The 24,043-nt window shown below is 45.4% G+C and overlaps 1 protein-coding gene and 1 non-coding gene across 2 annotated transcripts; both read right to left on the minus strand.

The window, feature by feature from the left end:
• Nucleotides 1-6,912: 6,912 nt before the first annotated feature.
• LOC142575922 (uncharacterized) lies at nucleotides 6,913-9,653 on the minus strand. The gene is made up of 4 exons (XM_075685723.1): nucleotides 9,322-9,653; nucleotides 9,076-9,229; nucleotides 8,399-8,452; nucleotides 6,913-7,782 (listed from the first exon to the last, which is right to left on the minus strand). Exons 1-4 carry the CDS (start codon nucleotides 9,583-9,585, stop codon nucleotides 7,346-7,348), a joined length of 909 nt encoding a protein of 302 aa, XP_075541838.1. The 5' UTR covers nucleotides 9,586-9,653; the 3' UTR covers nucleotides 6,913-7,345.
• A 3,838-nt stretch (nucleotides 9,654-13,491) lies between these two features.
• Nucleotides 13,492-13,564, minus strand: TRNAV-AAC (transfer RNA valine (anticodon AAC)). The gene has a single exon. It is a non-coding gene; the product is annotated as a tRNA-Val (tRNA).
• Between the last annotated feature and the right edge of the window lie 10,479 nt (nucleotides 13,565-24,043).

Genomic DNA, 24,043 nt, shown 5'->3' on the forward strand with positions numbered 1-24,043 from the left:
TCGAAGGAACAAAAAGAATAAAGGGCTGCTTCTTAATTGCCATTTCGCTGCCCACGCTGTACACGTTGCAGCTACGATAATATCATTGGTTAATGCAATAGCAGCAGCAGGTCTCCTCTGGTGCGCGCCACAAAATGACGCCACCAATGCGGCTGCTCAAGTCTATAGGTTTCCGGCAACCCGGTATTCCGTCAAAATAACAAAACGTACAAGCACAGACTAAAATTCTGAAAGTTCAAGAACACGATTTCGCATCGCAGCTTATATGTCACCAAAGATTGCGTGGGCCTCAAACTAAGCGTATGCACTTGGATTTATCATGTCGACATTGCACGGATTGGCCAAAGCGAGGACGAAAGAACGCGTTCTGTCGTTAGCCCTAACTTGTTTGCGTTTCATAAGTCTACCGTATAGAAAACAGTGTCGCGAAGGGCCCTCAAATCGTGGTGATACATTCACATCCGGAAGCGTCCGAAGTCCTCTGCGAGGTCTTCTGCGAATTGCGTATCGCCAAGCGGACGACGCGTGCGCTTCGAGTCCGCTAGTATTGTTTTCCAACCATGGATTACAACTCTATGGAAACCAGCGTGCTCCTGTGGGGTCGAATGAACGGGCTACGGAAACAGTGGTTACTACATGCAGCGGAGCGAAGTCTCCTCCCTGGCGGACATATTCAAGGACCGCCGCCCAATTTGCGTGCATGCGTATATTGGCGCAATAATCCTTGCGCCACGGGAATAAATATTGTTAGAAATCTCGCATGCTTTCCCTCCGGCCCGATGTCGACTTACGCCGGCATGTTTATTATTACGTCGCGAATTGAACAGCCAACAATTATTTTTTTTTTGCCTAGAAGAGTAGCGCCGATTGCGCGATAAGCTTTGCAAAAATTGCACCCGAAGAATCCTTTGTATTACTATCGATTAAGTGACATTATTTTCGTTCGGCGCAACGACTTCGATATTCACAGTTTGCACGAACTACATTCTTTTTTTCAGAAATATATGGAGTTAAAAACGGGCGTGTCGAAAATTTTAAATTGCTTATATTGTCTAAATTGCGTAATATATAGTCACGAAGATATTAACTTGCTTTGTTTTCGTTTCTTTCCGGACATTTCTAGCAATATACAAGCGCAATGAATGTCGGCCAAGAGAACCACTTGTAAGGTGATCGTAAAAAGTAATTTCGGTCCAGTGTAGATTCGCGGAAGAACTGCAAGAACACCAGAACGTGAGGGAACACGTGCATTGTACTTTCCGAAAAGACTTCCGTCATTACGAAAGAAAGAAACAAATGCAGGAAATAAACAGCCCCGTCCAAAGAAAGTTCCTACAAGAATAAGACCGATGCAGTGGGCTGAATGAAAGCTTTCGACCGGCCGCAAAGCTCCTTTGAAAGGAACCGATAAACGTGAATAATTGTTTGCGGCATGGGTGCGAAACTTAAGATTTAGTAAGCGCACTGGTATGTGGGCGTATGTAGAGGTACAGATTTAACTGTTGAAGGAGCCACCCAACACCTTTTCCTCAAGGTATGTGGGCGTATGTAGAGGTACAGATTTAACTGTTGAAGGAGCCACCCAACACCTTTTCCTCAAGGTATGTGGGCGTATGTAGAGGTACAGATTTAACTGTTGAAGGAGCCACCCAACACCTTTTCCTCAAGGTATGTGGGCGTATGTAGAGGTACAGATTTAACTGTTGAAGGAGCCACCCAACACCTTTTCCTCAAGCCTGAGAACACAGGAGCGAGAGCGATGCCTCTGAATGAATATATTACTGAATGTGACATGTAGTTTCGGAGATATAAAAAGTGCGATGTTTACCTTCCGAGACCCCCAAACCCTGCTTGCTGCTTGCTCGCGAAGTCGCTAACATTAAGCTTTTGGACTATTTCCAAAAGCTTGTCACAAAATTGTCCACTGATTCCGACCACTGTTTCAGGCTTGCAATGCAGACAAATGCAATGGGGATACAGAACAATCGACGATATTATTTTTTATTCCGCACAGTTTTCGTTTATACAAAACAATTCCCTGCGAAGAACAGTAAGACCAACGTTGAAGAAGTCACCGTGTCACGCTTAAAACGGAAAGCGTTCGATAAAGTCTTGCACTATATTTCATCACCGATAAGCAAAAAGGTTTGCTTACTTCAGTAGTACGAGCCACACGCGTAGAAAGACAGACATGCATCGAGTACGACGTGTTTCCTCCGTGACCTCGGCCAAACTCGGAGGAGCAGCACGTTTTGTTAGCTTGTTAACAGTGAGAAACTAAGCGATAACGAAGCAAACCTTTTCACGCTGCAGCGAAGCTACCGGCTCCATATCTTCGAGGCGGCACCTCCCTTATAATCTTGATTGCGTCGTTGGTCTTTGCGTGAGCATCTGAACTTGTTATTTTCGTCGGTGGCACGAGCAAAAATTGATCAAAGCCTGCTCAATCAGCGTCGGCAGGACGCAGTTACCGCTGCCCTATATAGGCATCCGGTACCCAGGCCCCTGAACAATAATTGAATGCCAGCGAATCTGCAGAAGGTGCGACGCCGTTCTTGAGGTATTCGCGTCGCACCGGCATAGCCTAGTGGCATGGCGCTGATTCGATGCCTCCTAGTTAACTGAAGTTAGATTGTGAGCTTTTATCTACCAATACCACGATCTGATTACGAGGCAGGCAGTAGCTGGCAACTACGGAATCATTTTGACCAGCTGGGGTGGGGTCCTTTAATTAACGTGCACCGATATCTAAGCACATGAACTTTTTTTTTTTTTTGCATTTCGCCCCCATCGAAAGGCGACCGGCGCTTATCAACTGCCACCTGTATCAACTGCCAGAGGAGGTCAAGCCGGCGCGGCGCGCCTCTGACTAACTTCGTCATCCGCGACGCTTCGCTCTGTTTGCCGTTCCCCACTTCGCTCAACGTTACTCACATTTTCCTTTAGGTAGCGTTACTTTGCCGCGCGCTCGCGCTCCTTCGCACTTTCCCCGGCGCGCGATTTTCTTCACCTCCAGGCGCCGTCCTCGTACGCTTGCTTCGCGGCTTCAGACAGACACCGCCGATTTGAAGCGCTGGACGGTTACACTTGCGCGTAAAGTGAATGAATGAATGATAGCCACTCAGGCCACGACACTTCCTCTTTATACAATGTAAGCAAAGGGCGACCTACGCACGTGCTCAGATGCCATATCAGTCGGGTGCGGCTTCCGAGCTCGCAACGGCGCTCCTTAGTCTCTAGTAAAGATCTCGGAGGCCACGAGTCACACAACGCCGAACGAACTCGCCACCGAGAGAGGACGCCAGGCGCCCCTCGTGAATAGAATTACTAGCCGCGTTTACATGAATACGGTAGAAGCGTATCGTATTATCTTGCCGTATCGCATTCCGCTGATGCACCTCCGTTTACATGTATGCGCATCTCTCTGGCTGGCAAGCTAGCGCCGTCTAGTGTCACATTTGAAAATGAGCCCCACTACTTCCGGTAAGCATGCTTCCGCTGTCCCGCGCGAACAATCCGAAAGCGATACCATACGCACCGAGTGAGCTATGTGCTTCAGTGCGTCTCTGCATCTGCACGTCCTGCTTCTCTTGTCTGCGTGGATGAATTTGCATGTAGTTTGGTTTGCATTAGCACTTATCCGCTACCAAGAGCGTTGCCGACAAATACGGCTGCTGCACACTCAAGCTTTGCAACTTGGCGCCAGTGCCACAACGGCGTCGACTCTCAGCGGATTGGCGCTGATGCAAGGTAAGAAAAACGTCCTAATTATGTGGCCCACCCTTGTTTACGCGAATTGCGTGTTCTTTAAAAAAAGAAAAGAAACGACTTATAACATCATGAGTTGGAAATATGATTCTTTTGTAATCTGCACGTACCATGATCGATTTGATGCACTGAAAAGAAAGCGAGCGTTATATTGTTAAAAAAAAAAACTTTGTCACACGTCTACGGTGCTGTGAAAACCGCAGTTTTGTTAATAATCTACTGGCATTGCTCCTCCATCTATGTGAACCGCATTTATTGCAACATGGCATTATTTTCTTTGCCAAGTACTAGCCGCATTTTGTAGGACATGATGTTTCGTTAACACGTTTCACTACTAAGAAATTGTAAGGAAACGTTAGCTTTCTGTGCGCGCTTTTATATGTCCCACAAGCTGTGGCTGTGGTTAACAAAAAATTGAATATGAAGTAACAATCCACTGTAGTTCCCTGTGGAGAATACTGCATGTTTTAGGTAGAAATATGTAGAAATGCTTGCAGTGTTCCCGCTAATTTATTCGTGCATTATTTTACAGATCGTTTATCAAAAGAGCGGCGCAAGCGGTCTTTCTGGGCAAAAACAAGATGTGATGTATGGTGGTGTCGCATCGTCTTAGAAGAATTCACGGACAGCGACTGGAGGGAAAATTTCCGCATGAGCCGGGCGTCATTTTATGAGCTTGTCTCTCTCATGGGAGATTATATGTCACCCAAATCTGGCTGGGTGAGAGCTCCCTTGCCCCTGGAAAAGAGAGTGGCCATTGCATTGTACAAGCTAGCTAGTTGCTGCGAGTACAGGAATGTTGCAAACCAATTTGGCGTGCACAAAAGTACTGTAAAAAAGTGCTTTTACATGTTCTGTCGTGCACTTACCAAGTATTACTTGAAGACATTCATAATGCTACCATCAGCACAAGAAGCCACAGCAATAGCCAGAAACTTTGAGCTCAGGTGCCACTTGCCTCAAGTTTTCGGGGCGATTGATGGGACTCACATTCCAATAACTGCCCCGAAGAAAGGCTACAGAGACTTCGTAAACAGGAAGGGCTGGACATCGCACAATGTACAAGCCGTAGTGGATGACAGAGGCCTGTAAGTGTGTTTTAGCTATGCTTTCTAAACCTAAGACACCTAGACAACAAAATATAGGTTTCCAGTGCTGTAGTTATTCATAGTTCAGCTCAAAGCCAACATAAAATGCTAAGAGTATTGCAGCAAGATGCCATTTAGCTCACATTTGTGTGCAAGTCACTGCACCCATGTTCTGAAGAAAGGGCTTGACTACATTGTTTACTATAAATATGCTTTTATACCATGAAGGCTGCTGTGGATGACCAGGACTTGCATCTTCAGTTAATTTACAGCTAAGGACTCCTGCTACACTAAGTGCGTTATTTACTCAGTGATTTCTGTACAAAGTTGTGCAACTGTTGCGTCTTTCATATGGTGCATTCTTGCCTTACTTTTTCTCATGCATAGCTGAACACTTCCCCATGTTAGTGAGATTAGATAACAGCACAAAGCCTGGCATATCTTAAAACCTCCTCTGCAAAAAAAAGCATGATCTAAATGATGCCTAATTTTTCAGGTTTCGCAGCATCACTTGCAACGTGCCTGGATCAGCACATGATGCCACAGTGCTCAAGCTGTCCAACTTGTACCGGAGGAGCAACGACTTGCTGCCACAGGGAGAAAGAACCTTGCGCGGCTTCCAGATACCATTTATGCTGCTTGGCGACCCTGCGTACCCATGTTTGCCATGGATTTTAAAAGGCTATACAGGGGCACTCTCTAAGGAACAGGAGTCATTTAACGTTTACCATAGTTCAGGGCGCAATGTAGTGGAGCACGCATTTGGGCGGCTAAAGGGACGATGGCGCATACTTTTAAAACGCGCAGATACCAGCTATAAGTTTATGCCAACGGTAATAGCAGCAACGTGTATACTGCACAATTTCTGTGAACAAAGGCGGGAAAGCATCGCAGATGCGTGGCTGTCAGCTGTTCAAGATACGGAGCAAAACATCTATGTGCAGCCGTCTAACAGTCCTCAGGACCGGAATGCCGTCTATGCTATGAGAGACTTTTTGAAGCAGTACATGGCAGAAGAATTTCCTTTGCGCTCTGCTTCATGGTAGAACGTTAATAAAGGTCACGAAGTTAACATGGTAATTGTTAACACATTTTTAACATGTACCGAAGCAGAAGTACACTGGCCCTGTCTTAGATGACGAACTGCAATACGCCTATAAAAGTGAGAAGCAGTTACTCATTCATAAACTTGCAACCTGTTTGGAGATCACATGTTATGTGTTCAAATTATAGGGTGGTTGTGAGGAACAGAAGTTCCTAAGCTCAAGGTGTTCATTCCACCTTCAACATATCCCAGATAAAATGCAACAAAGTGTGAAAATAAAATGTTTATTAAGAACTGGAAGCACCATCTTGTCTGCTAAATTCAGCTTACAATTTGTACACAACAGTAACAAGGCAGCATTGCTTCTCATTAAGCAATGGAAGTGGCCAATACTTTCATGTAATATATATAAAAAATTTAAACAGTAAATGCAGGAGTAGTGGAAACACTGTCTTTGTGTACTACAATTGGTAAACATGTTTGTTACACGTGACAAAAAATAAATTTTGCTTAACTGTGAGAGGACATCCACAATAAAATGTGGCCACAATTGAGTGCGACCCGCTGCAAAAATACCTAGAGTGACTAGGCACCACAGCACCTTTTATCCGTGATAAAATGTACAGAAAATATACAGGCACTGTATAAAGTGTCCTTCACAACAAAAAATTGCCAGACTGGCTAGACATCACAGGTTCTCTTGACTATAATAGGAGTCATAAAAGTCATAAATGATGTAGGCACTTGACAGTGTCACACAGAAAAAAACCTGTGGCTAGCCACCACAGCTCTATCACAAAATACAAAAAAATATAGGCACTGCATGTAGGCAAAATGTCACCAGAGGCTAGACAACATAGCTTTTGTTATCTGAGATAGTACCAAAAAAAATGCAGGCAATGTATTTGGTCCAGCAAAACAAAGGAGTGAGTAGACAACACAGCTCTCTTACCTGCGATAAAATAGATAAAATACAAAAAATGTAGGTACCACATAAACTGAGTGGCAGGCAGCAAAAAATAACCAGACGGGCTAGACAACCCACCTTTTCATATCTGATGAAATAGTAAGAAATGCAGGCAATGCAATAAAATGACCTACAGCGAAAAATAGCAAGAGTGACTAGAGTACAAAGAATGTCGGACAGCACCAGCTGTTTCCAGCACTTAGCATAGCACACTGAATATGAGCCACCTACAAATGAGCCGACCCAGAGCAAAAAATAACCAATGGCTAGACACCACAGATCTCTAAGATAAAACGCGAAAAAAAAAGTTAGTAAGGGTCGAGCAAAACAAAATGTGAGTGAGACAGCACCACAGACCCACAGAAAAAACAACGTAAGTGACTAGAGTGCTACAGTGCCTGTGAGCAATTTTTTAAAGGAACATCAGACAGCACCAGCTGTTTATAGCACTCAATGAAACACACTTATATGAGTCGCTTATGAGTGAGGCGACCTCGATGTGGTTGAGCCAGAAAAGTTCGGTTGCGCTGGCATGTCTTGCGTCGAGTTTGACGGGTGACATGGTTGGAAGCTTGTGATGTTGGAGGCCACCCCCGTTGTGACAAAAGGTCCTTGTGCAGGAAAGCTGAACACTGCTGGCTGGTGGCCTGTCATTTGCATCTGTTGGCTGAACACTTGTGACAAAAGGGCTTGAGTGCCTTGAAGGAAGGAAGTTGTAATGTTTGCCATGAGTTGATTCATGTTATTCCGCTCCTCCTGTAAAAGCTGCCGCTGCTGTTGAAATATCATGTCTGTGTGCTGTCTTAAGAGCTCAGCACTTCTGCTTTGCTGATCAGCGAACAGTTCACGCAGCTCCGAGTGCTTGCTGTATCTGGAGCGCTTCCTTGGTGGCTGTGAACAGCTGGCTTCTGGGGCTGCACGCAAACACAAGCAGTTGAATAGTTTAACTTTGTCATAAGAAACCTATTCCAGTACAGAACCTTTTGTTCTTTTCGCTTTGTCACGTCATGCAAATTTTAAGACTTGCTTGCGAAGAAAAGGAGCACTTTGGTTTTCCCTAATATTCTGCAATTTCAGCATCGCAGATCTTGTGACCTCGGATTGCAGTGCTAATTTACCCAAAATTGTATATATTTCTTAGCAAACGTTTTTTATGCACAGCACAGTCGCATTGCCCAAGTTAACGTTCACAGAATGTTTCCAGCGTTCTTCATTTCTTGGCCAGGTGAGCACGAAAAAGGTTTCTTAAAACCCGCCGTGGTTGCTTAGTGGCTATGGTGTTGGGCTGCTAAGCACAAGGTCGCGGGATCGTATCCCGGCCATGGCGGCCGCATTTCGATGGGGGCAAAATGCAAGAACACCTGTGTACTTAGATTTAGGTCCTCGTTAAGAACCCCACGTCGAAATTTTCGGTGTCCGCCACTACGGTGTGCCTCATAATCAGAAAGTGCTTTGGCACGTAAAACCCCATAATTTCAAAGGTTTCTTAACGGGCGTATGTGATTAGACAGAAAGGAACCAGTGACTTACAGGACTGTGTACTTCGGAGCGTTTCGACGTCATCAGCTTCACTTGCACACGTGTCTGCGAATAAAATAAATACGAACAGCCTTATAAGTAAGTGCACATTGCGCAGAGTCTTCTGCTAGTTTTCACGTTTAATTACAAAAAGAAGGCGGAACAAATACATATTAGGTATTACCTGCAAAGGCACCATTACATTCAATGTGCTTGCGTCTCCAGTTATGGTGAACATGTCCGCAGTGGCACATTTTATTTCACTGGCGCAAACAGAGCTAGGGTTTTCCAACAAAGTGACAAACGCCAGGCATGCAAATGACCACATATTCTTTTGTAAAGACCATACTCCTAAACGCGAGCCTACAACGATAGGAAAAGAAGTTCGTGAATTCACCAGATGTCCACCGCAGTGGGATCTGCAGCGGGCAGCATCGAGCGGTACACATAGGGATATCGATATCTTCGGTTGCAATCGCAGTTCTTAATCTTATTCGCGGGAAGCTTGTCTACATAACGCTTGCCCCCTGCGGTTTGTGTTCTCGCACCTTCTGGCCGCGCCTCTTCACAGCTGCGAGCTGCCGTTTGTACGCAACGTTCACGCGAAGTTTTACTCGCTTCGTACCCATATACGTCGTTGCTTTTGCGCAGTCCGCAAAGTACGCGAGTGTTATGCTGTATTCGCTTACCGGCTCGGGAGTCTTCACTTTCATCCGGCTCGTTACTGTCGATACCGTAATGCAGCGCTTGGCTCATAGGACGATGTGCGAGTAGAGCATTCATTTCAGAAAACCACTGCCAAGTGGATTTTCCCGCGCCGCTCTTGCTTTGCTCTAGCAGCTCCTAGGGCATGTCAAAAGAAAGAGAAAGGTGTTCTAAGCAACCAACACTATGGCACAGGCCGAGAAGGGGAACAACTAAAATTGGAAACATACCTTATTGTATCTGGACTTCAGGTTCTTCCAGTGAGTCCGCAGTTGCTGCCAAGACCAATGGTAGCCGAGCGCGGCCATCTCGGCTTGTATTTTTTGAAAGTGTGCCTGATTTCGCTGACGCCGGGAATCCAACAATTCACTTATATTCATCTCACTAACTATAGCTAAAAAGGATGATGTTTCCTCGCGTGTAAAGGAAACGCGAGTTGACGCTTCCTCGCGAGCAACAAGACCGTGCGACGCACCTGCTCCTTCAGCCGCCATTTTGCTTTGATGTCTCGCAGTGCGGCAGCGGCCGCGGCGCTGGTTGGTTGGCCGGTTGTAATCCCGCAGCGAATGCTTTCCCATAATTCCTGATGTGATACGCTTCTGTTTACATGCGCCGCTGAAATGCGCATTCTCCATCTGAAACTACCCCTGTTTGGCGTATTGAATGCGATACGTCTTCCTAGCGAATTACATCGTTTACATGAGATGCGATACGCTTGAAAGTTAATACGATACGCTTCTGTCGTATTCATGTAAACGGGGCTATATGCTACCACAGGTAGCAGAGTTGCGCGTAGGTCCGCCATCTTGCCTGGCAAGCAACCAAATCTGTGCGGCGAAGCCGCACTCTGTTTTTGCAGGCGACTTGCCTACCGTATTGTCGATCGACCGTGGGCACTTTTGCATCGCTTATGGAGTGCTTTTCCGCCTAATCGCAAACAAAGTGCATCGAAACAGCTGACTGAATAAGATCGTCAAGAAAAGGCGCCGAGATCGGTCCCCACCGAAGCTTATGCCAAGCGTATCCGCCGAGTCCATCTGCACGCTCTCGGCGCGTCTAGGCTCAGGAATCAAGAAGTCTAACAAGGATAGATCACCATATTTCAGCTTTCGCATGAGTGTCCTTAAATAAACACAAGTAGCATGAGCGCACAAACAGCACAAGTAGCGATGAGCGCCGATGTGACGCGTCATGAACACAGGTATATATGTGCTGTCGCCGAAGGATCAGTCCTAGCCTGCGCTTCTCTGACGAAGATATATGAATAGACAGACGTGTCGACTGAAAGGCATCACTGAACTAAGAAAACGTTGCATATCCTTCGCGTGAAGAACAACAAACGGCTATCCAAATCGGTAGTAACAGCCCACACAGCGTCCCGAGTCAGTGGTTCATTTAGGACTTTTTTCGAAGTTAAAATGCCAATCGCAAGTGAAAATCGGTGTTGTGGCACTTCCGAGCAAGCTACTGAATATGGACAGCTAAATTTTCTTTGTGGTACAGGCGTGAGCTTTAGTTGCTGGGCGATAGCGCATCTACCATGACTGAGCGAGACTTCTCTCTGTGAAACTAAAGCTACTTCTTGGTCCTTAATGTAGAAAATCATGCGCCGATGTTCGGCTTCTGGCGTGGCGTAGTGGTAAAGTACCGGGCTTGGGATTTGCAGCTCCGATGTTCGAATCCTGGTCGGAGCTTTTTGGTTTTTTTTATTGCGCCAAAATGCTCTCTATTTCTGTTCTCAAAAAATATGTATACGGTGTCCAGGCACCGCTTATTTAACGCGCTAGAGCTGTTTTTCGCACCAGTACCCAGTGCCTCCCAGTACGCCGCGCCTGCCCAGCACCCCAGCATCCAGCGCGCGGCACTGGGCCCATAATCCGGCGCTGCACTGGACACTGGGTTTTGCAATAGGCATACCTGCTTATGTGCCAAAGCTCTCAACGTGTAGGCAGTCTTAAATATTACTGGTGAATTAATGACCAACCATTAGTATTTCGACTCTAGTACCCCATTAAATTTGCTGTAGAAACGTACCCACCTACTAGCAGGCACTGGATATCAGCCACACCTTCAAGTGCCACTTCATTATGTGCCTTTTCACTGCAGGGATTCGAAAAGTAACCTTCTGTGGGAGTGTAGTGAAAGTTTTTCTCTCACAGGATTGACGTAGCTACAATATGGATAATAATGCAAAACACAGTAAAGGCCCTTACCGGATGGTAAATAACGACATTAATTCCTCTTGCATCCTGCTTCACATAAGCAGTAGTAGATGAAATATCTTTACTTAGTTGTGTAACCTTTTTATGTTCAGAAACAGCAACCAAAGCAGTGCATTATCCTGAAAATGTGAGCTGGATTTTTTATGACAGTTCTGTGAAAGCAGTGTGGTGCATGGGTTTGAATGGGATCGAATAAAAAGCTTTTTCGCTTTCAGAGCGATTCGTGCAGACGGGAGCAGAGCACCCGGTCATTATATCATTCCGATGGGACTGCGCGGACACTGCGATGAACCAACTGTGTGTGACATGCGCTGCGCACGTTGTGTTGTTTCTCCGCAGCTAGTGCGCACGCGAACAGCGAACGCCAAGATCGGCCGGATTCGCTTTGAATTTGACTGGCGATAACTTGTGTCAATCCAGTTCGCTGCAGCGGCGGCGGCGGGAAATACAAAAATTGGCCCGGGCATCTGCTTCTCCGCAATGCACGGTTGCTTGACTACCACGTGATGACGCTCTGCCAATAGGGGCGCTAGCGGCGTGATAAAACAGACGCGCAACTCTGCTACCTGCGGTAGCATATACAGTAACTCTACTCGTGAAGCGCGTAATGATTGGCGCTGCGGGCGCGGTTTTTGAAAAGAAATATAATTTTTTTTTAATTATGGGGTTTTACGTGCCAAAACCACTTTCTGATTATGAGGCACGCCGTAGTGGAGGACTCCGGAAATTTCGACCACCTGGGGTTCTTTAACGTGCACCTAAATCTAAGTACACGGGTGTTTTCGCATTTCGCCCCCATCGAAATGCGGCCGCCGTGGCCGGGATTCGATCCCGCGACCTCGTGCTCAGCAGCCTAACACCATAGCCACTGAGCAACCACGGCGGGTTGGAAAGAAATAGGATGACACGAGGTTCACGAAGCATGCTGGAAAATGTTACTCAATGCTCATACGCGTGTTGCTCAAGCGCATTAATCATTGCATTACTTCGAAACCTGTGGCCACTTTCTCAATTCCCTGCATGCATTGGGCTCATTTATTTCCCGTGCAGCGGAAACCAAGGCGGCAATGACGCACAACACCGCGTCAGATAGCAAACAGCTAGCAATGTGGTCACGTCGAAAGAATTATGAACAACTCACAGGAAAACTCCACCAGGCCCGACTGATGCCTCAAACTGCAAACCTTTTTCTCACTCTTTACTGCTTTTGACGGACTCAAGTGTTGACAGATAATACACTGCACTTGTGAAACCACATTGCCAAAGTTGATTAAATTTTCTTCTCTGATCACTTAAAGCTACCCGATTGTATCGTGATACTTAAAACTGTATCTCTTAGTGTAAAACGTTTCCGCAGTACTTCGTTAAAACCCACAGCATAAACTTCTGTGGGTGTCTCTCAAGAATAACTTAAAATATTTCCCCTTTGATGCTTGTAACTTTGGAGGTTGATCAGCTGGTCGTGTCTCCATATACATTATTCATTTTACCAACTTTATTTCTTTTTCCGATGGGTACCAGGGTAATGACGGCTTGTCGGCCTTGTTTCTGGTTCTTTCGTTAGGTATAATATGCATAAAAGTTTTGATCAGACTTTGCTTGAGAACTATAGGGAAGTGCTTTGCGACTTACAAGCAGAACCACAGCAAAAGAAAAGAAAAGCGTATGTGCCAGCTAAAGACACGTTCAGGCAATAAGCTGCAATGGAAAGCTTCCAACTCAGAGCCTGAAGCGCATACTTAAGCTACCGTAAGAGACGGCAGAAGAATTTTAGTGTGACACTTACAGACAGCTTTAAAAACGTGTCGCGCATATTTGTGATGCGTTAGCCAGCCTCTAAGGCAAATGTCCTGTTGATATCTATCTATCTATCTATCTATCTATCTATCTATCTATCTATCTATCTATCCAGCCACAAACACCTGAAGTGGCCGACAAACGTTTCTCAATATCGGGTCGAAGTTAAATACATTCAAGCGCGTCTCACTCTTCAAGACAGGCCAGTCGAGCGAGAATGAAATGAAAACACCGTCTCCTTCTAACGGTGACGTTTTTCTCCCGTATTAAACAGTTTCTGTGATTTACCAACGCGCCCTACTTCCCCAGATGCCCAGGAAAAAGTAATGTCACCTGCCTATGTAAAAAAAAAAAAGAAGGTTGGCTAAAAAAAAAAAGTACTGTTCCTGCCAGGGATCGAACCTGGGACCTTCCGCGTGTTAGGCGGATGTGATAACCACTACACCACAAGAACAACTGAAGGCTGCCCTCGCAGTAGAACAACATCTTCGTAAAACAAAATCGCATGCAGTTGAGGTTTTTTGTTAGTTTTGCTGCACATACGTTGTGGAAAGTAGCCGACTTAAAACAAAGAGAGAGAAACGAAACGACCGCGACTTCTGCTACACTCAGCGCTGTTCAATAGGAATACGTATAATTGCGTCATAGCGCAGAAGCAAAGGGGCATGCCGCTATCACACAGCTGATTGTAGTTTAGATAGAGCAAACGTGTAGCTTATTCATTTTTGTTGGACTACGGTGGGAGCAAACATTTAGCGTCTATAAGGGGCTGTAGGATCTACAAAAATCGCTGTGCAGGTCCGTTTAAAGTGACGGGCACATGTGTGCATGTAGACAAGCCAGCCAGCCAGCCAGCTCTCACTGGCGTTCATACTTCTTTTCTTTTTCTTTTTCTCTTCCTATCGTACCTGTACTTGATTGCTTACTCTTCAGCGACACATGTAAAACATATTCAATTCCTTATTCGCACTTCTAACAATCAGCGACCGATTGTGCCGCTTTGTCTAAACTACAACGCGTTGTAGGCACGTTTTCGTGTTTGTCCTTGTCCAGAATAAAGCATTGAGAAAGGTAACCGTGTTCACAATTACGCCACTGCCGACAATTTACACCAGGAGCGAAATAGAATACCCTTGGTTGCTGCAATAAACAGCTCCGTACATGTCTGCTTGAGCTACCAGATGTCGCCACCTAACCGGTTACTGCCGTTTACGTCTCCGTCAACACGGCACGCCACAAAAAGCAAGAAGTTTGCGGACAAACCAATGTCCGTGTCACACTGGCACGCACTGACTAATTTAGAGGGAACGCGAGACTTCCGAAGTGAGTTCAACCTCAAGGAAATTGTGGTTGTGCCGCATAGCCAATAACGAGTCACAATAACATGAACGTGTCTCTGGCGGCTTCCTTTAATAAAGGAAGCCGCCAAGCGCAAGCGCAGAGACTACATGCACGGTTCACGTCCAGGAAGAAAGTGCGCTCGGAAGGATGTCGCAGCATGCCAGGACTTTTCTAATTCCGAAGATATCCAAGGAGCGGCAGGGTTCCCGGTACTAATCGAATTGTTGTCGCCCGCTCGGCCTTCCGCGTCTCATTTTCAACCCAAGTGCGCCGCTCGTAGGTTCGTAGCACTCTGCACGGAACTTCTCTGTGGGCCTCTTTTGCATGACGTAGCTCAAGGGGAGAGGGTACAGCCAGAAGGCCTTATGTTCTCTAGAAGGTGTCGGGCCGGACCTGCCGCGTTTACATGCGCACTGCAAACGGGTCGGGCCGAGTCACCCTACCTCATGCAGTCGAGCTGACTGAGCCTGACTCGACGCTTGTCCATGCCCAAGCGGCAAGCGTTTACATGAACTCGACAGGGACATTCCTGGCCGACAAGCCAACTCGACCCGTTTCTGTCGGGTTGGCGTAAGCGCCCGGAAAGATGAGAACAATATGGCACCAAGCGGCCTAAGTCGAGAGCACGGAGTGGTCGAGTGTATTGTGCAGCGAGCATGCCTGTTGCTGAAGTGTACTTGACCATTAATTTAATTCAATAGAAATGTTCTAAACACACGCAACATTAATTTTAACCCAAATAATAATTAACTTCTCAGCTTTCTTACAACAAGTATGGGCACGAGACTTTACCTTTCAGCCGCCGAGGGAGTACGCCGATCTCCCTTGACCAAAAGCTCCCTTAAACTCCCTTAGCGGATGGGCGACCGTGTGATACCGAGTGCATTTAGCTCAAGATAAAGACAGCGGAAGTGCTGATAGTTCCCGCAGCGGATGGCGTCCACGTTGAGGAGCGCGACTGAGGATTCCCAAGTTCTTTCACATTGATTACCGACAAACCCAATCAATAAAAGCACGTGGCATTCAATATAATTCACATGAACTCGTCAAGGAATATGCGACAGGTGGAGATACGTTTTTAAGTGTTTTTCAGCACATATACAGAGTGAAGTACATGGTAAATCAGTTTTGCAGAAATCCACAAGGTGCGCGAAGCTTCATGAAATGTAAGTCTTTGTATTTTGCTGAGAGCAGCATTAAGCTACAAAACCAACCACGTTCGGAATTCCCAGAAGAAAAGCCTTCATTTCTAAGCCTTTTCTGCTGATAAATTTGCATTTGTTTCCTTATTTTCTTCTAAGCTACTCGTCTAGGAGTACGTCTGAGTCATCTGCGAGTACTGTTACCTAGTAAGCCACATTCATAAGTACCATTTTTACATGATCCTTGAACATTGTAACATGGTACAGAAACGAATTTATTTTGTATAGTGTAAAGAATACAGCCAGTCTATTAAAAATGCATTTGATCCTGCCCGCCTAATAATAGTTAAGCAAGAAATGTAAGAAATGATCCACAAGCGAACAACTTGTTAAATGGAATGGAACCCCACTTTGCATAACACTCTATGAAAACACTTTCTCGTGAAAGCAGTTTGAGCCAAACTGGTCATTCCAGCTGTTTGTGAAAGTGCAGCGTTTACATGAGTGCGACAGTAGCATGTCGATTTTTTTAGCGCATCATAGCAGTTACTATGCAACATCGTTTACTTGTGGCGTACTTCCTTTCAGCTGAAACAAGCTGTTACTTGTTCGCGGCGATTCCGCATTCCGCTGGCGAGTTGGGGACAGCACACGGCAGCAGCCGTCTTTTTCCCTCAATGCGATGCGCCAGCGTTTACTTGGACCGCGCGAGACGACTTACCCTGTCTCAAACTATGCTCACCAGTCTCATCAATGCGGTTCACTTTCCTAGCGCATTACCGCCGATTAGATGAATGCAATGCGCTAGAAATGCGACGTGACGCGCCACTTGTCGCAGTCATCTAAAAAGGACAGTACATATCAGAACCGCGGGCCCAGAGGACGTTTGGGTATACGACGTCCATCTCTTGAAAACTTTTCTGGCTCACCTTGCTGCCAGAAATATCGTAAATGCAGTTAGTCTGAAAACCGAAGCCACTTGTTACGAACGATCAGGCACGAAAAAAGTGGGCTTCCTTGTGTTCCGGCAACTGGGCCGGCATGCCTTTACCACGGTGAAGAGATCAATGCTGGCATTGCAAGTGTTATCTCAACCTATTATCAAGAACCTCGCTTTGTATTGTTGGCATCAGGTCGTTTTTCTAGCCGAAACCTCAAGAAAGGGCATGGGGAAAAAGTAGAACGGAAAGAGAGAGAGAGAGAGAATAAACATGTTTATTACATAAGTGAAGCTTTCCAGACGCGTCCTGGGCCCTTGCAATCAGCCGTTGCTGATCCTCGAGGTCGGAGCTGGCCAAGGCTCTCTCCCACACTCATTGGTTTGATAAAGGTTCGGAGGATATAATTGTACCTGTCTGCAACCCGCTGCTTTGTCCCTGAGGCACCCGGGTTCTGCGTAAGAGCGTCATAGCGCAGAGGGATAGATAAATAGAAGAGAGGAAAGGCAGGGAGCTTAACCAGACGCATGTCCGGTTTGCTACTCTACACTGGGGGATGGGGTATGGGGACGAAGAGAGAGAGAGAGAGCCCAGTTTTATCGCACATCTGAAGTCTACACACGGTTGCCAAGACCTGTCGACTTCAGGTATTTCAACAATGCTTTCGTGGCTTTCTGTGCCAACGACCCATACGACGATGGTCCAAGGATCTCCATTACCGAAAGTGGTCGAGAGTCTAGCTGGTTCAATGCTGTCCGGAGAGCTTCACGCATCGACGTCGTACTCGGGACAGAGACTGAGGATGTGTTCAATCGTTTCTATGGTTCCACAAGAGTCGCACATGGGCGTATCCCGCATTCCCATGCGAAACGAGCAGGTCTTCGTTAATGCCACCCCGAGCCATAGGAGGCACAATACTGTCGCCTCTGAGCGGGAAACATCTTATGGCACTTGTAGCTTTAAGGATAGATTAAGCCTTTGAAGATGACACTTCGGAAGTTTTGAAGAAGACCACTATTTGTGTGTCATAGCTTTAGCCGCGATATGGAGCTTTCTTGCAGTGTCGGTTCTGAATAAGGTGATTGGAACTGGTCGGGCTTCCCATGGGCAGAGCGGGCGGCTTACCAGCAATACCGGTATGTCCAGGTAGCCACTGAAATATAATTTCATGCCCTTTAGCGATAGCTTGATCTTGATCTTGAGCTTGCATTGCGAAGAGAATTGTCAAGGGGCTATGGGGTGATTTCTGGTTGGTTGGGGGAATGTATTAACTTGTAGAGCTCGGAGGAATCCTTCCTATTTTCTAGGCAATCGAACCTTGTGGGTGCGTATGTTCTGTGCGTCAGCTTGTAGGGCTGTGTGATGCCTTGGTACGAGACTAGAGGGTGCATGCACTTTGGTTCAGGTTCCTCGGCGTCGGCTCGGTGGGTAAAATCTCGAACCGTGTAGTTGGCGGCTTCATTAAGTAGAAGGAAGGAAGGAAGGAAGTGTACATTGCCCCTGGAATATCACAGCGTATACCTGCAGCAATACTCCATAATTAGGATGAGCGAAGATTAAAACTCTGCTGAAACAGGTAATGTTTTACCTAAAAAAAGAGGTTGCGTTAAAAACTCATTTTGTGGAATTAACTTCTCTTAAATTAACTCGGTCCACCGGTTATCTAACCTGCACCTTACATGACCTGCCCAGCTCCATTTTTTCTCTTAATGTGAATTAGAATATTGGCTATACCCGTTTGCTCTCTGATACAAACCGCTCCCTTTCTGTCTCCTAACGTTACACCTAGCATTCTTCGTTCTAGCGCTCTTCGCGCGGTCCGTAACTTGTTCTGCAGCTTCTTTGTCAGTCTCCAAGTGTCTGTCCCATATGTCAGCACCGGTAAAATGCACTGATTGTACACCTTCCTTTTCAATGATAATGATAAGCTTCCAGTCAGGAGCTGGCAATGTCTGCCGTATTCGTTCCAACCCATTTTCATTTAATGTGAATTTCCGTTTCATGATCAGGGTTCCCTGTGAGTAATTGGCCTAGCTAAACGTACTCCTTCACAGACTCTAGAGGCTGACTGGCGATCATGAACTCTGGTTCCCTTGCCTGGCTATTCATGATTTTCTCTGTCTTCTGCATATCAATCTTCAACTCCACTCTTACACTCTCTCTGTTAAGGTCTTCAATCATTTGTTGTAACTCGCATCCAGTGTTGCTGAACAAGATAATGTCATCTGCAAACCGAAGGTTGCTGAGATATTCGCCGTCAACGCTTACTCCTAAGCCTTCGCAGTTTGATTGCTTGAATACTTCTTCCAAGCAAGCAGTCAATAGCATTGGAGAGATTGCGTCGCCGTGTCTGACCCCTTTCTTTATAGGTATCTTCCTACTTTTCTAGTGTAGAATTATGGTAGCTGTGGAAACACTGTAGATATTTTCCGAGATATTTACGCAAGTTCCCTGTACTCCTTGATTTCGCAATGCCTCAATACTGCTGGTATCTTTACTAAATCAAATGCCTCCTCGTAATCTATGAAAGTCATATACAGAGGCTGATTGTACTCTGCGGATCTCACAATTACCTCATTAATGACATCGATGTGATCCAGTGTAGAGTACCCGTTCCTGAAGCCAGCTTGTTCCTTTGATTGACTGATGTCCAGTGTTGCCCTTATTCTATTGCAAATTATTTTGCTGACAAGTTTATATAATACTGGGAGTAAGCTAACAGGCCTATAATTTTTCAATTTTTTAAGGTCTACCTTCTTTGTGGATTAGTATAATGTTTGCATTCTTCCAGTTTTTTTTGGACCCTTGAAGTCGACATACACTTGGTATAGAGAACCGCTAGTTTTTCAAGCATTATGTCTCCTCCATCGTCGATTAAATCGACTGTTGTTCCATCATCTCCTGCCTCTTTTCCCCGTTTCTTGTCTTGCAAGGCCATTCTAACCTTATCGCTAGTTATAGAACGAGTCTCTGCAACCTCTTCGTTACTGCTTCGAATGGAGGTATCGTGGCTCCTCTGGGATACTGTACAGGCCAGTATAGAATTCTTTCGCTGCTTTTACTATACCTTCGAGACTGCTGATGATATTACCCGGCTTATCTTTCAGTGCACATACATCTTGGTCTGTCTGATGCCAAGTTTCTTAATTAAGAGAAAATAAGACATCCACCCAATTGCTTAAAAGCAATCAATTGCTCCTCTCCACCTTGCAGGTTTCCGCAGAACTATTACGTTGTATGCCAAGTTTCCTTCTCTCTGATTTCAGGCTGCGCCCATTTTTTACGACTTCTTCAGTCTTTCTCGCGTTATAATTTCGAATATCCCTTATTTTCGCCTTGTCGGTGAAGTTTAGTAGTTCCACGAACTCTATCTTATCTCTTGAGTTGGACACTTTTATTCTTTGTCATTTCTTCATTAGGTCCTTTGTTACTTGGGAGAGCTTGCCTGCTAGTTGCCTTGGTGCCTTAATTCCCACTTCAATTGCTGGCTCTGAAGCCAGCCTAGTTACGGTTTCATTCATTACCCCTATGTCATCTTCAGATCTCTGTTCTAAGGCTGAATATCTGTTTGCAAGTACCAGCCTAAATTTGTCTGCTTTCACCCTTATTGCACCTAGGTTGGCCTGTTTCTTCTTGGCCAATTTTACTCTTTGTCTCTTCAAATTAAGGTGAATCCTAGCCCTCACTATCCTAGCCTAACCTAACCCTCCATGGGTGCCAAGAGAAGAGAAGCGCAGTCTAGGAAGGCAGGAAACTGGGCGGGTGATCAAATTAGGAAATTCGCGGGCGCTGAATCGATTGGCGCAGGACAGGGGTGATTGGAGATCGCAGGGACAGGCCTTCGTCCTGCAGTGTACATAAAATGGGCTGATGATGATGATAATGTTTTTAACTCGATCTTCAAGAATTGTCGTGCACCACACATTGCGGCACATTCACTCTGACACTGCATAAAAAGAATAAACATGCTCACGCTGAGCACAAAATCTCGATATAAAGGTAGTTGAATATATAGGATATATATTTGCGCAAATACTAGTTGTCGGTACCCTAGTGTGTTTATATTGTATCGAATGCGCCTGTTCGCTACCGACAGAAGCACTTCAAGCACGCCAACGTATCGTGAGCCTAAATAAAGGCAAATAACAAAGAAATATGTGCGCACTACTCGGTGATTTGAAGAGCACTCTCATTATGTTCTGGAACAAGATAGCATAGTTGCTTAGGGTTCATCGTACTTTTGGTAACTGCGCCAAAACAAAACAAAAAAGAACGAAAGGGACAAGAACACGACAACCTGCCGCTGACTCAGTCAGCGCCGTGTACAGTTTGCTACCGCGTTGTTTTCGAAATGCATTCCAGAGCTTAAAGGGGTCTAAAAATAACACACATGCACATGCAGGGATGCCAGGGCGCTCTTGCGCAGCGGCAAACTCATGCTTCTACCGCGATTGAAACCACTGGCGCAGTGCGAACCTCCGAGTCGGTGAATTCTCCCAACTGCTATATATAGACAACGCCGCCGCGGGGGCTCAATAGGGATAGCATCGCCCGCGTAATGCGAAGACGCGAGATCGTTCCTCGCCTGCGGCAAGTTGATTCAATTTGCATCCATTTTCATTTCCATTAATTTATCATTTCTTTAATTCAGTGAGTGAGTACAAGTAATTTCCCCTATTTCGATGGGGGCTAAATGCGAAAACACCCGTGTACTTAGATTTAGGTGCACGTTAAAGAACCCCAGGTGGTCTAAATTTCCGGAGTCCTCCACTACGGCGTGCCTCATAATCAGAAAGTGGTTTTGGCACGTAAAACCCCATATATTATTATTATTATTAATTTCCCCTATGTTTTCCTTGGTGTCATTGTTTGTTGGCTTGTTATGATTATATATATATATATATATATATATATATATATATATATGAATGAAAGAAATGATAAATTAATGGAAATGAAAATGGATGCAAATTGAATCAACTTGCCGCAGGTGAGGAGCGATCCCACGTCTTCGCATTACGCGGGCGATGCTATCCCAATTGAGCTACCGCGGCGCCGTTGTCTCATCTATTTTCTGGGTATTTATGTTTTTTTTTTACTAGACGGTTTGTGAGTGGTCGCTCTGGCTAACATTCCTAGGTTTAGTTCTAGTATTAACTCATAAATATCCCGGAAAGTGGATGCGAAGACGGCGCTGCGGTAACTCACTTGGTAGAGCATCGCACGCGTAATACGAAGATATGGGAGCGTTCCACACCTGCGGCAAGTTGTTTTTTCAACCATCTTCAGTTCCATTAGTTTATAATTTCTTTATTTCAATTAGTAACTACAAGTAATTTCCCCTATGGTTTCCTTGGTGTCATTGTTTGTTGGCTTCTTATGATATGATTACTAAATATCAGGCCCCTTGGTTAACCCCCTTTCCTCTCGCTCATATATATATATATATATGTATATACGGTCTCGCATTTTCCCCGCTGATCACGTCTCTGCGGCTTGCGTGGAGCCCCCCGCGCACACTATATAATCTAAGATCCTGTGATGTCAACATTTCGGTTACACCAAAAATGTTTCACACGATTGACTCCCAGTCAATAGAAAAAGGTAATTTTAGAGCTACAAATTTTCAATTTCACCCGACGGCGAAGCACTGAAAGCAATAGCAAGGCTTAGCCCTGCGCTGAAGGCGTCTCAGGAGGCTGGCGTGATGAGCGCGCCAGTATCGTTGCAGGTGACACACCTCGATGGCGCACGAGATGGGATTAACGGGAAACACACAGATGCTGCTCGCCGCCGGCGGCGCTCTCGGCGTCCTAGTTTGACCTTGGCTGAGCCTGAAGGTCAGATTTAAGCAACCATGCGTTTTCTGGGTTCGTATCTGGAGTAGTAGAGCTATCGCTCTAAAAAGAAGAACAATCCAGGTGAGTAAAAGCATAGGCAGCAGCATGCTCTTTAACCTTCTCAGGGTAATAGCGACTTTCTTGGTGCTTTGGAAGGGTGCAGTACTAATACAACTTAAACTTATTATTTTCCCCTTTTAGTGTGCCTTTAAAGCACACTAAAAAGAAACGTGCACAGTAAAAAAAAATGCGCACGTTATTTAAGGGCACAGCTTTATGCTACAATCACACAACCTCATAACGGAAGCGGTGGCCACAGATACACCAGCGTTATAGACACAGTAGACGCTTTGTGGCGTCGCGCAAGGTCCCTCTACAACCAATACATACGGCCCTCTTCAATCACGCTTCGAGTGCCACGTCTTAGAATATGTAGTCATTTTCCGCGCACATTTATTCTCAAGAAAGGCTGTCTATACCCATTGTGTCGAACAATTGGGAAAGTGATTCCAGTACTATATTCACAAAAAGAAATCCGTCCTCCGCAATCTGGCATGAAACCAATGCAGGCAAATGGCAAAACAAATGCGTACTCGAAGTGTAAACACAAGGAAAACCTAAACTGAGGACAAGCTTTGAACCTAAGACGCACTTTTACAGTGGATAAACGACAATTTCGCAGTGCACGACTAAGCCTTCCGGCAATTTATCCTTTGTTCACGAAAATCTACTGTGCACTATTTCATTCTCTGTCAAGGACAGACTACATACCATCTGAACCATGGCTTTTAACAATATTGAATAATAATAATAATAATATTTGGGGTTTTACGTGCCAAAACCACTTTCTGATTATGAGGCACGCCGTAGTGGAGGACTCCGGAAATTTTGACCACCTCGGGTTCTTTAACGTGCACCTAAATCTAAGCACACGGGTGTTTTCGCATTTCGCCCCCATCGAAATGCGGCCGCCGTGGCAACAATATTGAAAAAGTTGAACTACGACGAAGAAAGAACCGCCTCAACTTTATTTACCTACTTCTTAATCAGAAGTTAGCCCTTGACCTGCATGCATATTTATCTCCTCTGTCCACTAAACATACACGACGTCATCACGCCCGTTCTTTAACCCCGCATTTTGCTAAAACTAATGCTTCTCAGTTTTCAGTTTTTCCGCGTACTGTATTAGAATGGAACCGTCTAACTGACCTTGGCCAATTTTCTGTGACCTAGAGCCTTAATACGTACTGTTAATTGGTGTTATGTTTCTATTTTATGTAATATTTTCCCATGGTCCATACTGTTTATGGGTAATACCTACTGCATTTGGTGCTGTGCTTTCATTTTGCGTAATGTTTTCCTATGTTATCTTTTACGTTCGTGCTTTTATCTTGCCTAGTGTACCTGTCCTGCTTGGACCGATTCTCGGTCTGCAGCATGAAATAAATAAAGAAAAAATAAAAATAATACGTACCAAAAGTATGGCAAGTGTATAGCGGCTAAAGGACGTAATCGCAATGAAAGCACAGGATGCAGGTGTTGCTTTTCCGGCCTTTATGCCTTTTTTTTTCCGCCTTTCTCGCGCTGTCCTTGGGCGGTAACATGTTGTTCGCACACCAGCCGAACATTCCAGCGCGATCTTTACTGTATGCAGGGTGTGCTAGCTAATTTT

This window comes from Dermacentor variabilis, chromosome 3 (assembly GCF_050947875.1).
Source record: "Dermacentor variabilis isolate Ectoservices chromosome 3, ASM5094787v1, whole genome shotgun sequence".
Taxonomy (NCBI): Eukaryota; Metazoa; Arthropoda; class Arachnida; order Ixodida; family Ixodidae; genus Dermacentor; species Dermacentor variabilis.

Coding starts and splice junctions, on each gene's coding strand:
- LOC142575922 (XM_075685723.1), bottom strand. CDS start 9,585: ATGGCGGCTGAAGGAGCAGGTGCGTCGCACGGTCTTGTTGCTCGCGAG. Junction 9,230..9,321: donor TGAAGTCCAGATACAATAAG/GTATGTTTCCAA, acceptor GACATGCCCTAG/GAGCTGCTAGAGCAAAGCAA. Junction 7,783..8,398: donor GCTCCGAAGTACACAGTCCT/GTAAGTCACTGG, acceptor GTTTGCGTGCAG/CCCCAGAAGCCAGCTGTTCA.